Here is a 17,983-nt window from a genome sequence, read left to right as displayed (position 1 = left end):
GAGGGAGGAGAATGCCAGACTTAAAGAGACCATTACTAAAGAGATGCTGGGAGAAATTCAAGAACTACGCCATGAAACACTTTCACCGCTTCAAACGGTTGAAAGCACACTCGCAAAGATTATGGAAATGATCCAATCCCAGGGAGAAACAGATGTGAATGCCGTAACACTAAGAAGCGGGAGAGCACTTCCAGACGTTGTTCCACCTCCGCCACAATCCATTCCGACAGAAGAACCAAAAATGGACAATGAAGAGACCACCAATTCGACGCAAGCTGAACAAGCACTCAAAGAAGAATTCGGAAGGAAAGAAATACAACCACAACCCTCTCGGAAAGGAAAAGAAATCATGCAAGAGCCACCACCAGTGTCGAAAGCAAAACTTCCATTCCCTTAGAGATTCTGCACTGATATCGACAACGCCAAGTACGATAAGTTCCTACAAATGGTACGCCAATTACACGTTGATATGCCGTTCATTGATGCACTAGGAGAAATGCCGAGGTATGCCAAATTCCTTAAAGATCTTTTATCTAACAAAAAGAGATTGGCTGAAACTACTACTGTTGTGCTAGGAGAAGAATGTTCTGCTATATTACATAAGAATGTGCCTAGAAAATTAAAAGATACTGGAAGCTTTACTATCCCTTGTAATATAGGAGGAACGACTTTTAATAGAGCCTTGGCAGACCTAGGTGCTAGCATCAATCTAATGTCATTCGCATTATATCGACAATTGAATCTAGGAACTCTTAAGCCTACACGCATGAGCATTCAATTAGCTGATCGATCCACCAAGTACCCTAGGGGTATAGTGGAAGATGTTTTAGTCCGAGTCGATAAATTTATTTTTCCAATGGACTTTGTGATTTTAGATATGGACCCAGATGTGGAGATTCCTCTCATCTTGGGCAGACCTTTCTTGGCGACTGCTAGAGCCTTAATAGATGTGGGGGAAGGCAAACTCGTTATTCGTGTAGGAGACGAGTCTGCCAGCTTCGACGTGACCAAAATTATGAAATACCCTCTAGATGGTGATGAATGCTTTTTCGTTGATTATGTGCATGATGAAATTGATTATCTGTGTGAAGTGCCCAAAGCCAAGAAGCATGATTTTAATTGGGAATGTCCCATAGGTGCTAAGGGTTATAATGAAAGTACTTTTGAGCATGAACTTAATTCTTTACATATTGCTTTACACCGAGAGGTCGATTGTTTTAATTTGCTTGATAATGATTGTGTTTCTGAATTTGTTGAGAATATAAACTCTGGTTGTGAAGTCTCGGAGGAAACGGTTGGAAATGATGGGGATGAATTTGATGAATTTGGGAAGGAATTTGATGATGGGAATGAGAAATGAAAAGAGGACGGTGAGATAATGCACGAAGGAGAATTAAAACCTCTGCCTGCTCATCTTGAGTATGCTTATTTAGGAACAGGGAAAGAGTTACCAGTTATCATTGCGACAGATCTTTCAGAGAGACAAAAAGAACAACTGATAACAGTGCTGAAAAGGAACAAAGAAGCTATAGGTTGGAAGATGACTGACTTGAAAGGAATTAATCCGGCCATTTGCACACATAAAATTCTATTGGAAGAAGGATCCAAACCTGTGGCACAACCGCAGCGTCGACTTAACCCGAACACATTTGAAGTCGTGAAGAACGAAGTGATCAAGCTTATGGATGTCGGAATGATCTACCCTATTTCAGACAACACGTGGGTCAATCCAACTCACGTAGTACCAAAGAAAGGAGGAATCACGGTCACTGAAAATGATAACAAGGAACTGATTCCTACGAGAAAGATAACTAGATGGAGAGTCTGTATCGACTATAGGAAGCTCAACGAAGCCACCCGTAAAGACCACTTTCCCTTGCCTTTTATAGATCAAATGATTGAAAAAGTAAGCGGATACGGTTACTACTGTTTCTTAGACGGAATGAGCGGATACTTTCAAATTCCAGTAGCCTTGGAGGATCAAGAGAAAACAACATTCACTTGTCCGTTTGGTACATTTGCCTACAGGAGAATGCCATTTGGTCTCTGTAACGCCCCTGCCACCTTTATGCGTTGCATGTTGGCTATTTTCGAAGATTTCATTGGTGATTTCATGGAAGTTTTCATGGACGATTTCACTAATTTTGGAGAAACTTTTGAAGAATGCCTTGGAAATTTGGAAAAGGTTTTGGAACGATGCCAGCAAATGAATTTGGCATTATCATGGGAAAAATGTTATTACATGGTCACAAAAGGAATTGTGCTTGGGCATAAAATTTCAAGAAAAGGAATTGAGGTTGACAGAGCTAAGACAGCAATTATATAAACCTTACCACCACCGCACAATGTGACATCCCTAAGAAGTTTCTTAGGACATGTGGGATTCTATAGAAGATTTATTAAAGACTTCTCAAAAATCGCAAGACCGTTGACCAAACTGTTGGAAAAAGACGCAGTGTTTGAATTAAATGAGGACGCAATGAAAGCATTCCAAAATTTAAAGGATGCCATGGTACATACTCCAATCCTTGTAGGACAAAAATGGGATCAACCCTTTGAGTTGATGTGTGACGCGAGCAATTTTGCTGTTGGAGTTGTGCTAGGGCAGAAAAATGATAAAAAATTTCAGCCTATAGCCTATGCTAGTCGAATGTTGACTAAGCCGCAGCAAGCCTACACCACGACCGAGAAAGAACTGTTTGCAATCATGTTTGCATTAGATAAGTTTAGATCATATCTCTTAATGTCAAAGGTCGTTATTCACACCGATCACGCAGCTATAAGATTTCTCATGGCTAAACCTGAAGACTAATCAAACGGATCTTACTATTACAAGAGTTCGACGTGACTATAGTTGACCGTAAGGGAATGACATTGGAGTTTTGTGAGTAGGGTTGAGATGTCAAAAGATATTTGCATGATAAAACGGAAAGTCTGTGACTCCCCGAGTGTCGGTCTCGAAGGAGGGACGTGGAGGTGTGTCAAACATTCGGGAGTTTACTTGATTGGATCATGCATAGGACTCGAGTGTGGTGAAGGGTGATTTGTGAGTGAGAGTAGTTCATTGGTTGGTTTGAGTGCAAGAGAGTAGTAAAATAAAAGTGATTTTGTAAATAAGTAAAAGGGGTAGGGATTGGATAGTGTTCATGAATATTGCATAGTGAGTGTCTAAGGTTATGGATTAGGATTGCTAGGATATTGCCTATTCAAGAGTGTGTTGTCTTAGTCCTTTTCCACCTTGTGTACTAAGGCTTTTTTCACTTAGGAATGCCTTCAAGCATCTAAAGTTCTAAGAGGAATTTTATCAAACACTTAAGCTACACACTATCCTACTATTCTTAAGAAGTCCATAGGAACTTTGATTGTGTAAAGCTTCAAATCCTAACTCTAATCAAAGACATGAAAGAGTCAAGAGCTCAATCTCTCATCTAGATTGGCCAAATCCAAACAAGATCTCATCAAAACAACAATCAAAAGACAAGAATAGATAATCCATCAACACAAACTCATAGATCAAAGATATAGAAATAAGATCATCACACAAACAATATTCAATCACACAATCCAAATCCCTACACTAAATTAGCTACTCATGATATGAAATGCAAGCAAAAACTAATTTAATCCAATAATAAGATAGCTAAAATTATAGAAATGAAATAGAGATCACCTAGAAAGAAGAAGATCTTCAATCCAAGCTTGTTATCTTCTACAATGGAGATTGTTCTAATCTAAAAACTAAGAAGAAATGGAGAAAGTTCTCCAAAGGAAAAACTTGTGGATCTCAGCGCTGCACTATGCTTACTTCCCATGGGGTCACCCATCCTGTGACTGCTGGAAGTCAAGCACACCCATCCCGTGACTGCCGGAAGTCAAGCACGCTTAACCACAGAGTTCTTGGGTTATCTGGTTGCCATATCCTACTTAAAACCAATTGGTGATAGGTAGGTGGACATTAACCATTTAACCACATCCCTCCATGGTTGATCACCAAGCCCAGCTATGCAGCATGCCTAACTCGGTCCGCCTGACCTACGCCCACATCCCACCTGTGCCTAACTCGGTCCGCCTGACCTACGCCCACATCCCACCTGGGACTGGACTCGGCTTTCGCCTCTACGCCCACATCCCACCTGGGACTGGACTCGGCTTTCGCCTCGCCATCGATACCAATTGTGGATCTCAGCGCTGCACTATGCTTACTTCCCAGGGGGGTGCCTAACTCGGTCCGCCTGACCTACGCCCACATCCCACCTGTGCCTAACTCGGTCCGCCTGACCTACGCCCACATCCCACCTGGGACTGGACTCGGCTTTCGCCTCTACGCCCACATCCCACCTGGGACTGGACTCGGCTTTCGCCTCGCCATCGATACCAATTGTGGATCTCAGCGCTGCACTATGCTTACTTCCCAGGGGTCACCCATCCCGTGACTGCCGGAAGTCAAGCACGCTTAACCACAGAGTTCTTGGGCTATCTGGTTGCCATATCCTACTCAAAACCAACATAGTGCAGCGCTGAGATCCACAAGTGCAGTGCAGAGCAATTGTGGATCTCAGCGCTACACTATGCTTACTTCCCAAGGGGTCACCCATCCCATGACTACCGGAAGTCAAGCACGCTTAACCACAGAGTTCTTGGGCTATCTGGTTGCCATATCCTACTTAAAACCAATTGGTGATAGGTAGGTGGACATTAACCATTTAACCACATCCCTCCATGGTAAGCCACAGCGCCACGTCTCAAATCGAGCAGGGGCTGAACTCGGCCAACCTTGCTGACGCCCAACAAAACTAAGAAAAGGGAAAACTAAAATTCTGGAATCCTCCCTGAAAATTCATCAAAGGGGTTTAAATAGTCTCCGAAATGACAACCCTAGCTGAAATTCGCGCATCAACGTCTCCACGCCTCTCACACGCATGTGAGCATGCGTGGGAAGCTTCTGGAAACTTTTCACGCTTGCTCACACGTGTGTGGCCTTCCAAATTGGTCCCCCTGGGCTCCGCTCTTGCCTGGTTTGCTCTTTAAGCTCATCTTTTGGTCCTATTTGCTCCCGGGGCTCCTGTTTCAATTCTTGGGATCTTTATATGTGAACAACCGACTCCAGATAAAGCTTTTTGCTTACCGAAGACTATGGTTTGGACACAAACCAACGAATTGGCTTCCCTCAATTTTAAACTCTTTGGTGATTGGCCTTTTGCCTTTTCGGCTTCTCCTCGTGTCAACCCCTCATGCCTTTTTCTATTTAATGTTCAAGGGTTTTGTTTTCTCATTAAGCTCACCATTACGCTCACCTTTTGCCCCATGCCCTACCAAGGTTAGTTCAATTCCGGGCCTTGCTAGTTTTATCTTTCTCAAATTAAAGAGTGCACACTCCCACTTCGAGAGATCCTTGACTAAGGTCTTACGTAAATAAGAGGTGAACATCATGCAAGCAAGCAAGAATATAAACTTATTTGGCTCTAAACACTCTCATGGGTGCGAAAAGTAACTTCCTCAAAGATATTTCGAGAGTAAAAATTTTTGGGCATCTAGTCAAAATTCTCCCTAGATAACACAAATAATAACTCTCTTTTCAAAACTGCAAATGCACCCGCTTATCATTCCCAAGAGCTTCAACTTCTAAAACTAAGCATGTAAGCATCTAAAGCACGAAGTGCGTCCTTTCCACACTTTAAAGTAAACATCGTCTTCGATGTTTCTATACGTACAGGGTAAAAGAACGAAACAGGGATTCTAAGGATACACAAATAAAAATCTCTTTCCACACTTTGGAAATTGCTCTGGATAAAGGGTCTACATCAAACGATCCTATTAATCATGGTAAGCTCTAATATACTCATACACAAAGCTATAAAGAAAATATTTCCACACTTTAAAGATCAAAACGGGGCTTAAAATTAGAAAAGGGATAAGAGGATAAACCAAGTATGCATCCCTCTTTCCACACTTTAGCTTCCAGCATAGGCCTGCTCCCGTTATAGATGCTCTATAAGAAATGGAGACATAACATACAAAAATGGTTTTCGGAGTACTATTCAATTATTATAAGCTGATAGAAATATAAAGGCAATAAAAATAGCAAAAATGTAGATAATAAAGCATAAAAAATAAGTAGAATTATCCGAATAGAAATGTAGAAAAAGTAAAGCATTTGGAAAGTAAATAACATAAAGCGATAGAGATAAATAAAGCATAGTAAAGAAATAATAAGAAAATAAAGTCGGAACCCCGCGCATAGGGATCCTAATGTTTAGATGGGGCTAGCAACCATGGTAACCAAAGTCACAGAACTCAAAATCAAGTGTCAATCAGTCAGGACCGAGAAAAATCGAAGGAAGGTATCACTCATCACCGAAGGGATGGAATTGCCTGTCGAATCTAGCTTCAAGAGCGGCAATTCTTCTATCATTATTCTCCACTGCTTGTCTCATACGCTTGAGGTCCTCGGTGTGAACATCCTGTCTTGCGGAGATGGATGTGAAGTGGCCTTGCTGCCAAGTATGCTCTTCACGCCAATAGTTCATTTGTTCCTCATGGAGCTGTCTATGAAAATTTTGCGACGCGGCCCAATCCATTGGAGTAGGGCCTTGCTCCTGTGCAGCATTCTCCTCCTCATTCTCTTCCTCGTCCTCATCATCATCCTCATCAAAAGCCTCTAGATCAGGTGCATCATCACCTCCAAGCCTTAGTTCTGCAGCAAAGAACTCACCCACGGTAAAAGAAATTGTACAACCATCGGATCTCTCTCCCATCAACCGGTTCAGTAGGCCCAACCCAATGCACAGTTTAGTAACGAAAGGTCCAATGAACACAGTCTGAACCTTAGGCTTTTGCTGGGTCTGGAGCCACTTTTTAGCTTGAACGCCCATGTTGATGCGAACATCATTCTCCATGCACCACATGTAGAATAGATCCTGCTTGTATACCTTGTTGCGATTTGTGGTTCTTCCTGAGAGATTAATAGCAAAGGCTAATCCGATAGCCTTCAGAGCATTCCGGGTGATGAGCTTTGCTTTCAAGTTTGAAGTGTTATACGGGGCATTGTTGGTGATTCTTCTCCAATACTGTCTAGCAACTTCGTCAGTATCAAAATCTTCCTTGAAATCTCTTAAATATGGCATGGATACGCTTGCGACATCATGAAAACCGAGTGTAACACCTAAAGTGTTGACAGACATACTGTAGTGGTTGCCGAAAAGAGTGAATGAAATAGACTCCCTTGCATCGTTTACTTCTCTTCTGATTTCCAAAGTCGCCAAGAACTCATAGGTGACAGGCGCATAGGTGGGTCCTCTCCACTGAAACAGATAGCGGAGCTGTGGGTGCCTAAGAAGTCCATTTACCTCTTCCAAACAACCAAATTCTCTTAAAACATTATACTCAAAGTGACGGCCAACAGAAAGCTGCTTCCCTTTATAATTATCCACTGTTGCAAGTTGAATAGGTGTCAAGTGTCGCAATGACCTTGACCTCGGCTCTTGTATAGCCTGTTAAGCAGTAGCTTGTTGCCGTGTCCTTGATCAACTCGATTCTCCTACATCATGTTTTGATTTCTTTGCAATTTCTTTCGAGCCTCCCATCCTACAAATTATATAAATTATTATTCATGGTAATTGGCTTTAAACAAGTCACCATCATATTAGAGCAAAATTCCTTCTCAAAATAATGGATTTCAAACATATAGGGCTAAGAATTTTTGAAAATTTCGCCATAGTTTCCCCTATATTTTGGACAATTCTATCATAAGAATATCAACAATATCATTCCATTATCACACACATGCATAAATTCATCATAAGATATATCAATTTGATAGTCAAATAAGAAGTCAACTACAAAATTCAAGAATTTCAAAAAGTCAACTTCATCTTCTTCCCCAAATTCAAAATTAGGGTTTGAAATTGAAAATTTAATTTGGGCAATGTAGCATGTGAAAAGTCAAATTGATGGCATATAATAGTTCTATAACAAGTTTACTCATCAATTCAAGCATCAATTTCATAATTTCAACAAGAAATCTAACAAATCCATTTGTTCATCAATAGTGTTCACACTTGAAGTTCAAAAATATACAACAATCCATCAATGTAACCATCAATAATGAAAGAAAACATCAAAGGATAGTTCTATGAAGCATTATAACCAATTTAATCATTCAAAATCATTCAAAATCATGCTAGGCAATGTAGAATAACTTTCATATTCAAGCTTTTCCAAACTCATGAATATTCAAGGATAAAGAGTTAAAAAGATGGAAAATTACCTTGATGTTGATGTTTTGATCTTCCTTGAAGGTAAAAAGTAAGAAATATGTTCAAACCTTGAGTTTGGTTCTTCCTTGCGTGGAGAAGAGAAGAAAAAAATGGTGTTTTGGGGCTAGGGGGCGTGGAGTGGCCGAACAAGGGTTTTAAACCCGTAGGGGACCTTCCGCGCCGGTCACGCTCGTGTGACCGTGCGTGGGAGCTCTCTGCCTCGCTCCCACGCATGGCAACACGCGTGTGAGCGTGCGTGGGAGGCTACTGCCTCGTTCCCACGCACGGCTACACACATGTGAGCCTCGTGTAGGTCCACTGCATTGTTTTCTTCCGATTTTTGGCCTTGCCTTCCATACCTATGTCCATATTTAGCCTTTCCAAAGCAATTTTTAGTCCCGACTCCTACAAGTTAGTCCTCAAAACATGGTTCCAAAATGATTGTAGCAATTTATTAGAACAAAAACATTAAAAACGAAAGCATAAAAATAATGTAAAAACATTTTATTAAAACCTTGGGTTGCCTCCCAAGTAGCGCCACGGTTTACGTCATTGGCTAGACGCATCATTCCTTGGTTGAAATTCAACCATATTCCTTGGTAGTGGGTAGAAAGCATTTTGGTACCCACGTGTTCTTCCAGGTAAGTTTATCATTCTTCCGCTTCGGTTTTGGTTTCACCTTTGATTTGACCTTTGCCCTTTCATCGTCATCAGTTCCTTCTTTTGCTTTTTCCTTGTCGTCATTTGTGGCTTGTCCCTCAAATCGCAGGGTAATTTCACCTGAACTAACATCTATTCGTGCACGACAAGTAGCCAGAAATGGTCTTCCAAGAATTAAGGATTCATGGGGATCATCATCACCCATCTTACAAACAATAAAATCGACAGGCACAAGAAACTTTCCTATTCTTACTAGAACATCTTCCACTAAGCCTTCAGGATACCGTGTGGTTCCGTCAGCTAAACGTAGAGTCAGCCTCGTCGGTTTCAGACGTGGTAAGTTTAGTTTCTCAAAAAGATTTGAAGACATGACATTAATAGAAGCACCAAGATCAGCAAGAGAATTTCTAGGTTCCATGTTCTGTATAGAACAAGGAATCAATAATGCTCCAGGGTCACCCTTCTTTCTAGGGTTTCCCTCAGTTAAACAAGCCGAAGATTCTTGGCTTAAACAGGTAAAATTATCACAAATGTCATTCTCAAACAACTCATGGCATTCTTTGCTATTGAAAAATTTTCGAATCAAAGCTTTAATTGTACCTTCCGAGCTGTTTCTTTCTCTTTTGAACTTTTGATGTTGTCTCGTAGTAGCTCCGTTTCTTTCGGGCATTCTTTCGAAGTGGTTTTCTCCTTGTGTTCTTTCATTGATATGGTGCACGAGCTGTTCGCATTCTTCAATTCAAGATTTGGACTACAAGAAGTAGTCTTGTTTCTTTGGTCATCTACCTTACATTGACATGTTCCACAGATAGCATCCATTGGATCACACTTCTCATGAGTTTCTTCTTTGGCATCAATGGCGTTGACTCTCTCTTTCGGATTATTTTCAGTATTACTCGGGAGTTGTCCGTAGTGGCGATCTGACATCATCTTAAACATTTGAGAGATTTGATTCTCAATTGTCTTAAGTGTGGCCTTAGACTCTTGTCGAAGACTAGAAATTTCTTGTTTAATCTCTTGAGTAATCTCTTGTTTCAGATTGCCCGATCATTTTTCAGTTCCATGATCGTCCTTGTAAGTCTTTCATCTACTTCATGGATGTCATCCCTCCTTTGTTCAGTAAAATCAAGTTGAGAGTCGTATTGTGGCCTGAACTGGGTCATTTGATTTCCATTTCCTTGGTTTTGATTATACATCAGTCTGCTCTTGTCATTTTGTCCATATGCAGGCTTGTGTCCATAGTTGTATTGTCTTTGCGCTTGATAACTGTCATTGTGGTTATTGTTCCAACCCTCTCCCTGTTTCCAATTGTTGTTTGATCTTTGGTTTTGCCCATAAGCATTGAAGTTAGAGTTCCTTTGATAATCTACCACCTCAACTTGTTCAGATGCAGACGTAGAAGTGCAAATATTGGTGTCATGAGGTCCTCCACAGATATTACAATAAAGTGCCAATGCCATGCAAGGCTTGGGCTTTCCTTCCATTTTTTCTACCATAGCCTGTAGCTTTTTGATTTCGTGATTCATTGCTTCGATTTTGGCCTCGATTGTCAACTTCATAAATTCCTCCATGATCTCCTCTTCGTTCATACCAACAGGATGTGTTTTTAGATATTCTCTCGATTAGTTCCTCAGCTTCTTGCAAAGCTAGGGAGACAAACGCACCGCTGGAGGATGAGTCAAGTGACATCTTTCCTTCATCCGTCAACCCTCCATAGAATGAGCTAATCATGTCCCATGGGTGCATCAGATCTTGTGGGCATTGCCTTTTAAGAACTTTAAATCTTCGCCAAGCCTCTCCCAAACTTTCAAGTCTTCCTTGTTTGAATTCTTGTATCAACCTTCTAATCCTCATAGTTTTTGTAATGGGAAAGAACTTGTTCATGAATTCACGATGCAACTGTTGCCACGTTCTGAAATGATTGTCGTCTTGGCTTTCCAACCATCGTGCTGCCTCTCCTATAACTAAAAATGGGAATAATTTGAGTCGAACTATTTCCTCGCTAACGCCTTCTTGTTTGTACATCCCACATGCTCGTATAAACCTTGTGATGTGTGCGTTGGGATCTTTAGATGGTAATCCCGAGTATTGACTATTTTGAACCAGTGTGAGAATAGTTGGATGCACGTGAAAGTTGACATTCTCCATTGGAGGTACATAGATCGAGTTGTGCATGTTAAAATCTGGAGTCATGTAATCTACAATTGATCTTTGTGGTTCTTGAGGATTTCCATAATATTCCTCTTCATGAATATTCTCTTGCTTGTTTGCTCTGTTAGCTTGTGGTTCTTCAATGATTGGTTCTTCATGGTTAATCGGTACTTGTGGGTTAATTGGAACTGGGGGTGGATTTGGTACTGTTGTGCCTCTTCCTTGTGGATTTCTTGTTGCGCTTGATGAAGCCATTAGTGATCCTTGGGTATTTTTCATTCTAGTTGCTCTATTAATTTCAGGAATGTAGGGTAGTAAACCTTGGTTTCCTTTTGCTCTCGTGTGCATTCACCTAATAAAATTATCAACGAAACGAAAATTTCCACAATTGACTAAAAGTAGTCAATTGGGTTAGTAGCAAAAACAAGTAAAAATAAAACAAAATTAAGTGGAATGGATTAACATTTCTCAAATCTAGCATTCATGCAATCAAAGTAAACAACAACATATGACAACCTATTGCCCTCCCCGGCAACGGCGCCATTTTGACATTGGAGTTTTGTGAGTAGGGTTGAGATGTCAAAAGATATTTGCATGATAAAACGGAAAGTCTGTGACTCCCCTAGTGTCGGTGTCGAAGGAGGGACGTGGAGGTGTGTCAAACATTCGGGAGTTTACTTGATTGGATCATGCATAGGACTCGAGTGTGGTGAAGGGTGATTTGTGAGTGAGAGTAGTTCATTGGTTGGTTTGAGTGCAAGAGAGTAGTAAAATAAACGTGATTTTGTAAATAAGTAAAAGGGGTAGGGATTGGATAGTGTTCATGAATATTGCATAGTGAGTGTCTAAGGTTATGGATTAGGATTGCTAGGATATTGTCTATTCAAGAGTGTGTTGTCTTAGTCCTTTTCCACCTTGTGTACTAAGGCTTCTTTGACTTAGGAATGCCTTCAAGCATCCAAAGTTCTAAGAGGAATTTTATCAAACACTTAAGCTACACACTATCCTACTATTCTTAAGAAATCCATAGGAACTTTGATTCTGTAAAGCTTCAAATCCTAACTCTAATCAAAGACATGAAAGAGTCAAGAGCTCAATCTCTCATCTTGATTGGCCAAATCCAAACAAGATCTCATCAAAACAACAATCAAAAGACAAGAATAGATAATCCATCAACACAAACTCATAGATCAAAGATATAGAAATAAGATCATCACACAAACAATATTCAATCACACAATCCAAATCCCTAGACTAAATTAGCTACTCATGATATGAAATGCAAGCAAACACTAATTTAATCCAAGAACAAGATAGTTAAAATTATAGAAATGAAATAGAGATCACCTAGAAAGAAGAAGATCTTCAATCCAAGCTTGTTGTCTTCTACAATGGAGATTGTTCTAATCTAAAAACTAAGAAAAAATGGAGAAAGTTCTCCAAAGGAAAAACTAAGAAAAGGGAAAACTAAAATTCTGGAATCCTCCCTGAAAATTCATCAAAGGGGTTTAAATAGTCTCCGAAATGACAACCATAGCTGAAATTCGCGCATCAACGTCTCGACGCCTCTCACACGCGTGTGAGCGTGCGTGGGAAGCTTCTGGAAAGTTTTCACGCTTGCTCACACGCGTGTGGCCTTCCAGATTGGTCCTCCGGGGCTCCGCTCTTGCCTGGTTTGCTCTTTAAGCTCATCTTTTGGTCCTATTTGCTCCCGGGGCTCCTATTTTACTTCTTTTAAGCTAAAAATGGCTTTTGTGCATCAGTTAGTGATTTTCAAGCATTTACGCACATAATTTACCAAATAATGATGCTATAGACGCGATAAAACACCCTAAAATGTGCCTGAAATAAGGGTATCTCGGAGTCTTATTAGGGAATTGAAAATAGTGCAGCAGATCACTTGTCAAGGCTGGAGAATTATATAGGACCAGATATGATTGAAGATGTGAACGGGTATTTCCCGGAGGAAAAGCTGATGGGCCTCTATCTCACGCCCTGGTAGGCTGATCTAGCCAACTACCTTGTCGGAAAGGAATTACCCGAGTTCTTGGATACACATGCCAAAAGAAAACTAATAGCAGAATCTCGATTCTATTTCTGGGACGAGCCATACCTTTTTAAAGTCTGCGCGGATCAAATAATTCGACGTTGTGTAACAGAGGCTGAAGGACATGAAATCTTGGGAAAATGCCACCGAATGGGCCATCACTCAGCCAACAGAACTGCTAGAAGAGCACTTGAAGCAGGATTCTACTGGCCCTCTGTAACACCCCAATTTTCACATCTTGGATTTATTACAAAATCCTTAAAATATAATACATTGCGGAAGCATCTAACCAGCAAAAAAACTGGGGGTTACCGCCACGCTTAGGTATCTCTCCTATACCCAAACGCTAAGGCTAAACTTACAACATCGAATAACCACATCAATATTCCAACTTAATACATATGGAAATAATTCTTCCAGGGTGTCTATTCTAGGATAGAGTAGTCTTCAACCTCGACTCCCATCCTATTCTGAGCTCATCGGCCACAGGGGCCCACGCTAGACTGCATCTAATAAAGGACACAATGAAGTGTAGTTAGCACGACGGCTAAGTAAGGAAATCCATTGTCACTTAAAAGTAGACAAAGGTTTGAAAACATAACAATTTGAAAGCTTTATAAAGTTTTTCCCTTGATTTGAAAATCCACCTGCAACCAAATGATTCGTAGATAGCATAATAGTGTATATACGTTAAATCATGTAAAGCTTTTCTCATAGAAGAGATATTCATTTCCTCATTATTGTTTCAAATAAAATATGTGCCAATAATCACAACTTCCACATGTATGCACCATATCATACTCATAATCATACTCATACTCATACTCATCCTCATAGTCATAATTATCATCATAATCATATAAGCATTTAAATAGAAATAACCAGTTTTTACCATAATGAAGTTAAAGATATTCCAATTCACACCATAATTTCCTTCTCATTTCCATCATCTCACCACAACCTAGTTATTCCAACTAGGGGAAGCAGATCTAGGACCTTTAGTGTGCACACCCCTTGTCGGGATTCCAAGCCCGCAGGTTAGTCACTAGCTCTAGTAACCCTGGATATGTTTCTACAAGGTTACTCAAGTGGTTAACACCAATCATTTTGGGGCCCAATGTTTGTAATTCCATTATGAATGTTAAAAAGGAATATCCTCCAACTTCACACCGTGATTTCATTTTGTCTCATTCTTTACTTTCTCGCTTTATGCATTTTGAACAATATAGGTCTACCTTTGTATATATATATATATAAGGTTGTAAACACATATACATGTCTACTACATATATTCATCACAACATAATCGTATACTAGTTACCTCATATAATCATCCACATATCTACATATATTCATCATATACCACAATCACACCAATCTTTCATCTACTAAAATCTTTATATCCATACTTTATCAAGAAATTCATGAATATCATGGTGGAAAAAGGTTTTGGTGGACATAAAGATTACCTTATCTTCTTGAAAATGTTACTAACTTCCTCTAGACGCTCACTCTTCCACTTCCTTTGGTTCTTCACCGTAAGTTTTCATAAACATTTTCACTTGCCCAAAGGCTTTTCAAACGTAGTTCAAGTACGAGCAAAATTTGGAAGAAAACAAAGTTGAGAAAATACTGAACACAAGCTGGTCACTCATCGGATACTTATATATTTCTACTAACACTACATATATCCATTCCCAATACTTATTCCTTATCATGAATCTCAGTTCCTCTTACAATCCAATCATCATCGGTGATCCATAATCATGGTTCCACCATTAATTAATAATAGATAGTTGTCCTTGTCACTATCGTCATCAACAACTTTCACTATCATCAACACCATTATAACTTAAGGAAATCACACATCTATAAACAACACTTAGTCACCCATAATCCAACAATGAACCTTAATCATTCTTAAGCATTAATTATTGTCATTAGTAACTACTAACCTTGTAATCCATCATCGACAACAAGTCAACAACATTATAACATCATTATCAAGTCATCGAAAGCATTAACACCATTATTAACCATAATCCATAATTATCCATTAATCTAAACCATTAATTCATAATCACCGATTCATAACTCATGTACCATAATTATAGCATTATATATCACCACCATAATTATAATTCAACATCTTAGCTCAACAACATAATGACATCACCATTATCAATAACGTTATCCATCATTCCATCATCCTCATTTAATTCCATCATTAATCCAATCTTTAATCATAATCCTTATAAGCTCATAATCTTCATAACTTTCCTTACTTAGTAATAAGAATAATAGTTCCTAATCACCATTATTAATAATCACCACCCTTAACCATAATTCATAATTGATTTCAAACCTTAAATCACTAAACCATAACTCATCATTAGACCACAATTTCTCACATTCAACAACTTACCCATCTATAATTAACATAAACCTTTAGTCATTAGTCCAACATTATCCTCATCACTAGGCTTCAACGTGAACCAAATCACCAATCTATATCATATTCTTAGCATCCTCTCATTACTCAATAATCACCATAATTAATCCTTAAGTACTCTTAATCATTACCTTAATCCGCCATCATTAATTAACAAAATTCATTAAACAACCCATGATACTCATTCATCCTGAATCTATAATCATTCTCATAACCTCTTAGGTTCATTACAACCCCATCATCTAAACATCAATAATAATAATCAAAGCTTATACAATTTGATCTTACTCCCGAACCTACTGGACTCCACTGGACGCGCGTCCAGGGCCGCGTCCAACACGTTCCGCCTATTCTGGACAGTAATTCAGCTTGGCGCAGTCCAAAAGATTGAGCCGGTAAAAATAGTTCCCGAACTCTTTTTCACTTGAAATTTTTATGGTAGAACCCCAACTCATAGTACTTGATGTCCATAAAAAGTTTTGGTCACCTAGGTTCACGAATTAACACAGAAAATTCCATCTTTGCCCTTGGCAGTGTGCTGTCCGGAATTTTCTTCTCTCTGGACCAGTTTTGGAGAAAAATTCGAAAACCATACTTCCACTACTCCGATCATTATGAAATTTTATAGGCAGCTTCTACACTTATGGAACTACCTCTCTAAAAAAAAATTGGATCAAAATACCTTACCAATGTTTCCCTGAAATTCTCGGAAGTCACTGCCAGAGACTAGCTTAATTTCTTGTCAATATTTTCACAAGTATAAGCCTATATGGGCATAAATACAACATATACAAGCATATCCAAGCTATGAACATGTATACAAAAATATTCCCAAAGCTCCAAAACACCATGTTTCAACCAAATAATCAATTATCTAATTTCAAGTGACTAAACCAACTTAAGGGAATTCCTTACCTCCACCGGGTTACTAGTCCTCGTAGAAGACTCTTGGAGTTGATTTCCCCAATTTCACCTTAAAATCCTATGATTCCACCAACAACATATCACAACATACAAGAAATCTTAACTTAGATTCAAGCTCTAGGAAGGATTATAAAGCTTTCTACCGAATAAAATTGAAGTCTTACCGAACAAAGATGATCTTGATGTGGAAAACCCTAGTTGTTGAAGCTTGAACTCAAGAATGAAGATGAAATATTCTCTCTTGTTTTCCTCTTGGAAATTTCGAATTTTTGAGGGGAAAATGGATAAAATTGAAGACTTAAGCTAGTTATATCATCTCTAAAATGATATAATAATAATACATGGTGAAAATTAGTGACATGTGTCACTTTCTAGTGGTAAGTAGAATAAATATCTTAGCTTATACTGACCGGGATTGAAACAGATGAATTCTCGGTAGAAAATAATCTAAATCCAAAAATTTTCGAAACCAAAAATTTATTCCAGTCTAAAACTCAAAATTGGGCTAGGTTCGGTACACCGCGAAATTCTGCGATGCTACGATCACAACAAATTTTCACCCTTATACTCCGTCCAATTTCAACTTAACTAAGCAGGAAGTTCATACTTAGTCCTAATATGCATAATCATCCATTTCCTAAGGAAATCCGAACTGAAAATTCGTCCTCAAAAATTTTACGGTTCTTGACCGGCACGAACGATCGCAACTTAATAACAACTATACTTCCTTATAAAAATTCCTTTGAAGCATCTGAAGATCATAACTTATGAATGTCAACGCCTTATGATAAAATAATAATGTTAGGAAAATACGGGTGTTAGGAACATCATGTAATAGGTTTTGATGATACCAACTGTTAAGTAAGAATCCCCAAGTCTCGATACATAGGCAAAACAATGTAAGTTCGATAAGTAAACTAAGAGCGAAAATACAACCGGGTAATTTGAGCTCAACTCGGGAAATATTTAAGCTTAAGGTAAACTTGTTTGAACAACTTAGAAGTTTTCGTGTTGTAAGCAAACAGATAGATCAGAAGCAGGCACGAGACAACTCTGGAGGAATAAGGGTCTACGAGACATCAACTAAGTCTCGAGACACAAGCCAAGTTCGAGAGGTAAGGACCTCTCGATATACCTATCGAGTTCGAGACGTAAAGAATATTCGAGAGATAGACCTCTCGATACATGGGATTGAAACATCAAGTGGTCGAGACATCTTTTATGGTCTCGATAAACCGGCACTTCTCCAAGAGGCTGAATGTTAGTCAACATGTGCAGATAAAATACTCTAAGTTTGGAGAAGAAGAATATCATGGAGATAAAATATTGAAGAGGTGCTGAGCGGGAGGTTTCAAAATGGACGGAAGTGGATGACACGTCAGACCTCCACCACAAACGGTCAAGAAGTGCACCAATCCTGAAGTGGTCAGATTCCCCAAACAAGGAATGATGGGAACATAAAAAGAGTAACTTTATCCAAAAGAAGCAAGTGAA

At 39.3% G+C, this 17,983-nt stretch overlaps 2 protein-coding genes across 2 annotated transcripts in view; both read left to right on the top strand.

Annotated features, from left to right (window-relative positions):
- Positions 1–469: 469 nt before the first annotated feature.
- On the top strand, positions 470–1,360 carry LOC116015738. The gene is made up of 2 exons (XM_031255910.1): positions 470–1,127; positions 1,281–1,360. The coding sequence occupies exons 1-2, from the start codon at positions 470–472 to the stop codon at positions 1,358–1,360; spliced, it is 738 nt and encodes a 245-aa protein (XP_031111770.1).
- An 18-nt stretch (positions 1,361–1,378) lies between these two features.
- Positions 1,379–17,983, top strand: part of LOC116015737 (uncharacterized protein K02A2.6-like) — a 33,385-nt gene continuing 16,780 nt past the window's right edge. Inside the window, exon 1 of the mRNA XM_031255909.1 lies at positions 1,379–1,532. Within this exon, the coding sequence (XP_031111769.1) occupies positions 1,379–1,532 (154 nt within the window). The remainder of the gene's footprint in view (positions 1,533–17,983) is intronic.

Source organism: Ipomoea triloba, chromosome 4, assembly GCF_003576645.1.
Source record: "Ipomoea triloba cultivar NCNSP0323 chromosome 4, ASM357664v1".
Classification (NCBI taxonomy): Eukaryota; Viridiplantae; Streptophyta; class Magnoliopsida; order Solanales; family Convolvulaceae; genus Ipomoea; species Ipomoea triloba.
This window is presented reverse-complemented; position numbering and strand designations above follow the sequence as displayed.

Bases quoted from the DNA above. Each gene is read 5' to 3' on its own strand.
- LOC116015738 (XM_031255910.1), top strand. From the start codon at position 470: ATGCCGTTCATTGATGCACTAGGAGAAATGCCGAGGTATGCCAAATTC. The intron at 1,128-1,280 runs GTCCCATAGGTG...CTGGTTGTGAAG, and splicing joins GCATGATTTTAATTGGGAAT to TCTCGGAGGAAACGGTTGGA.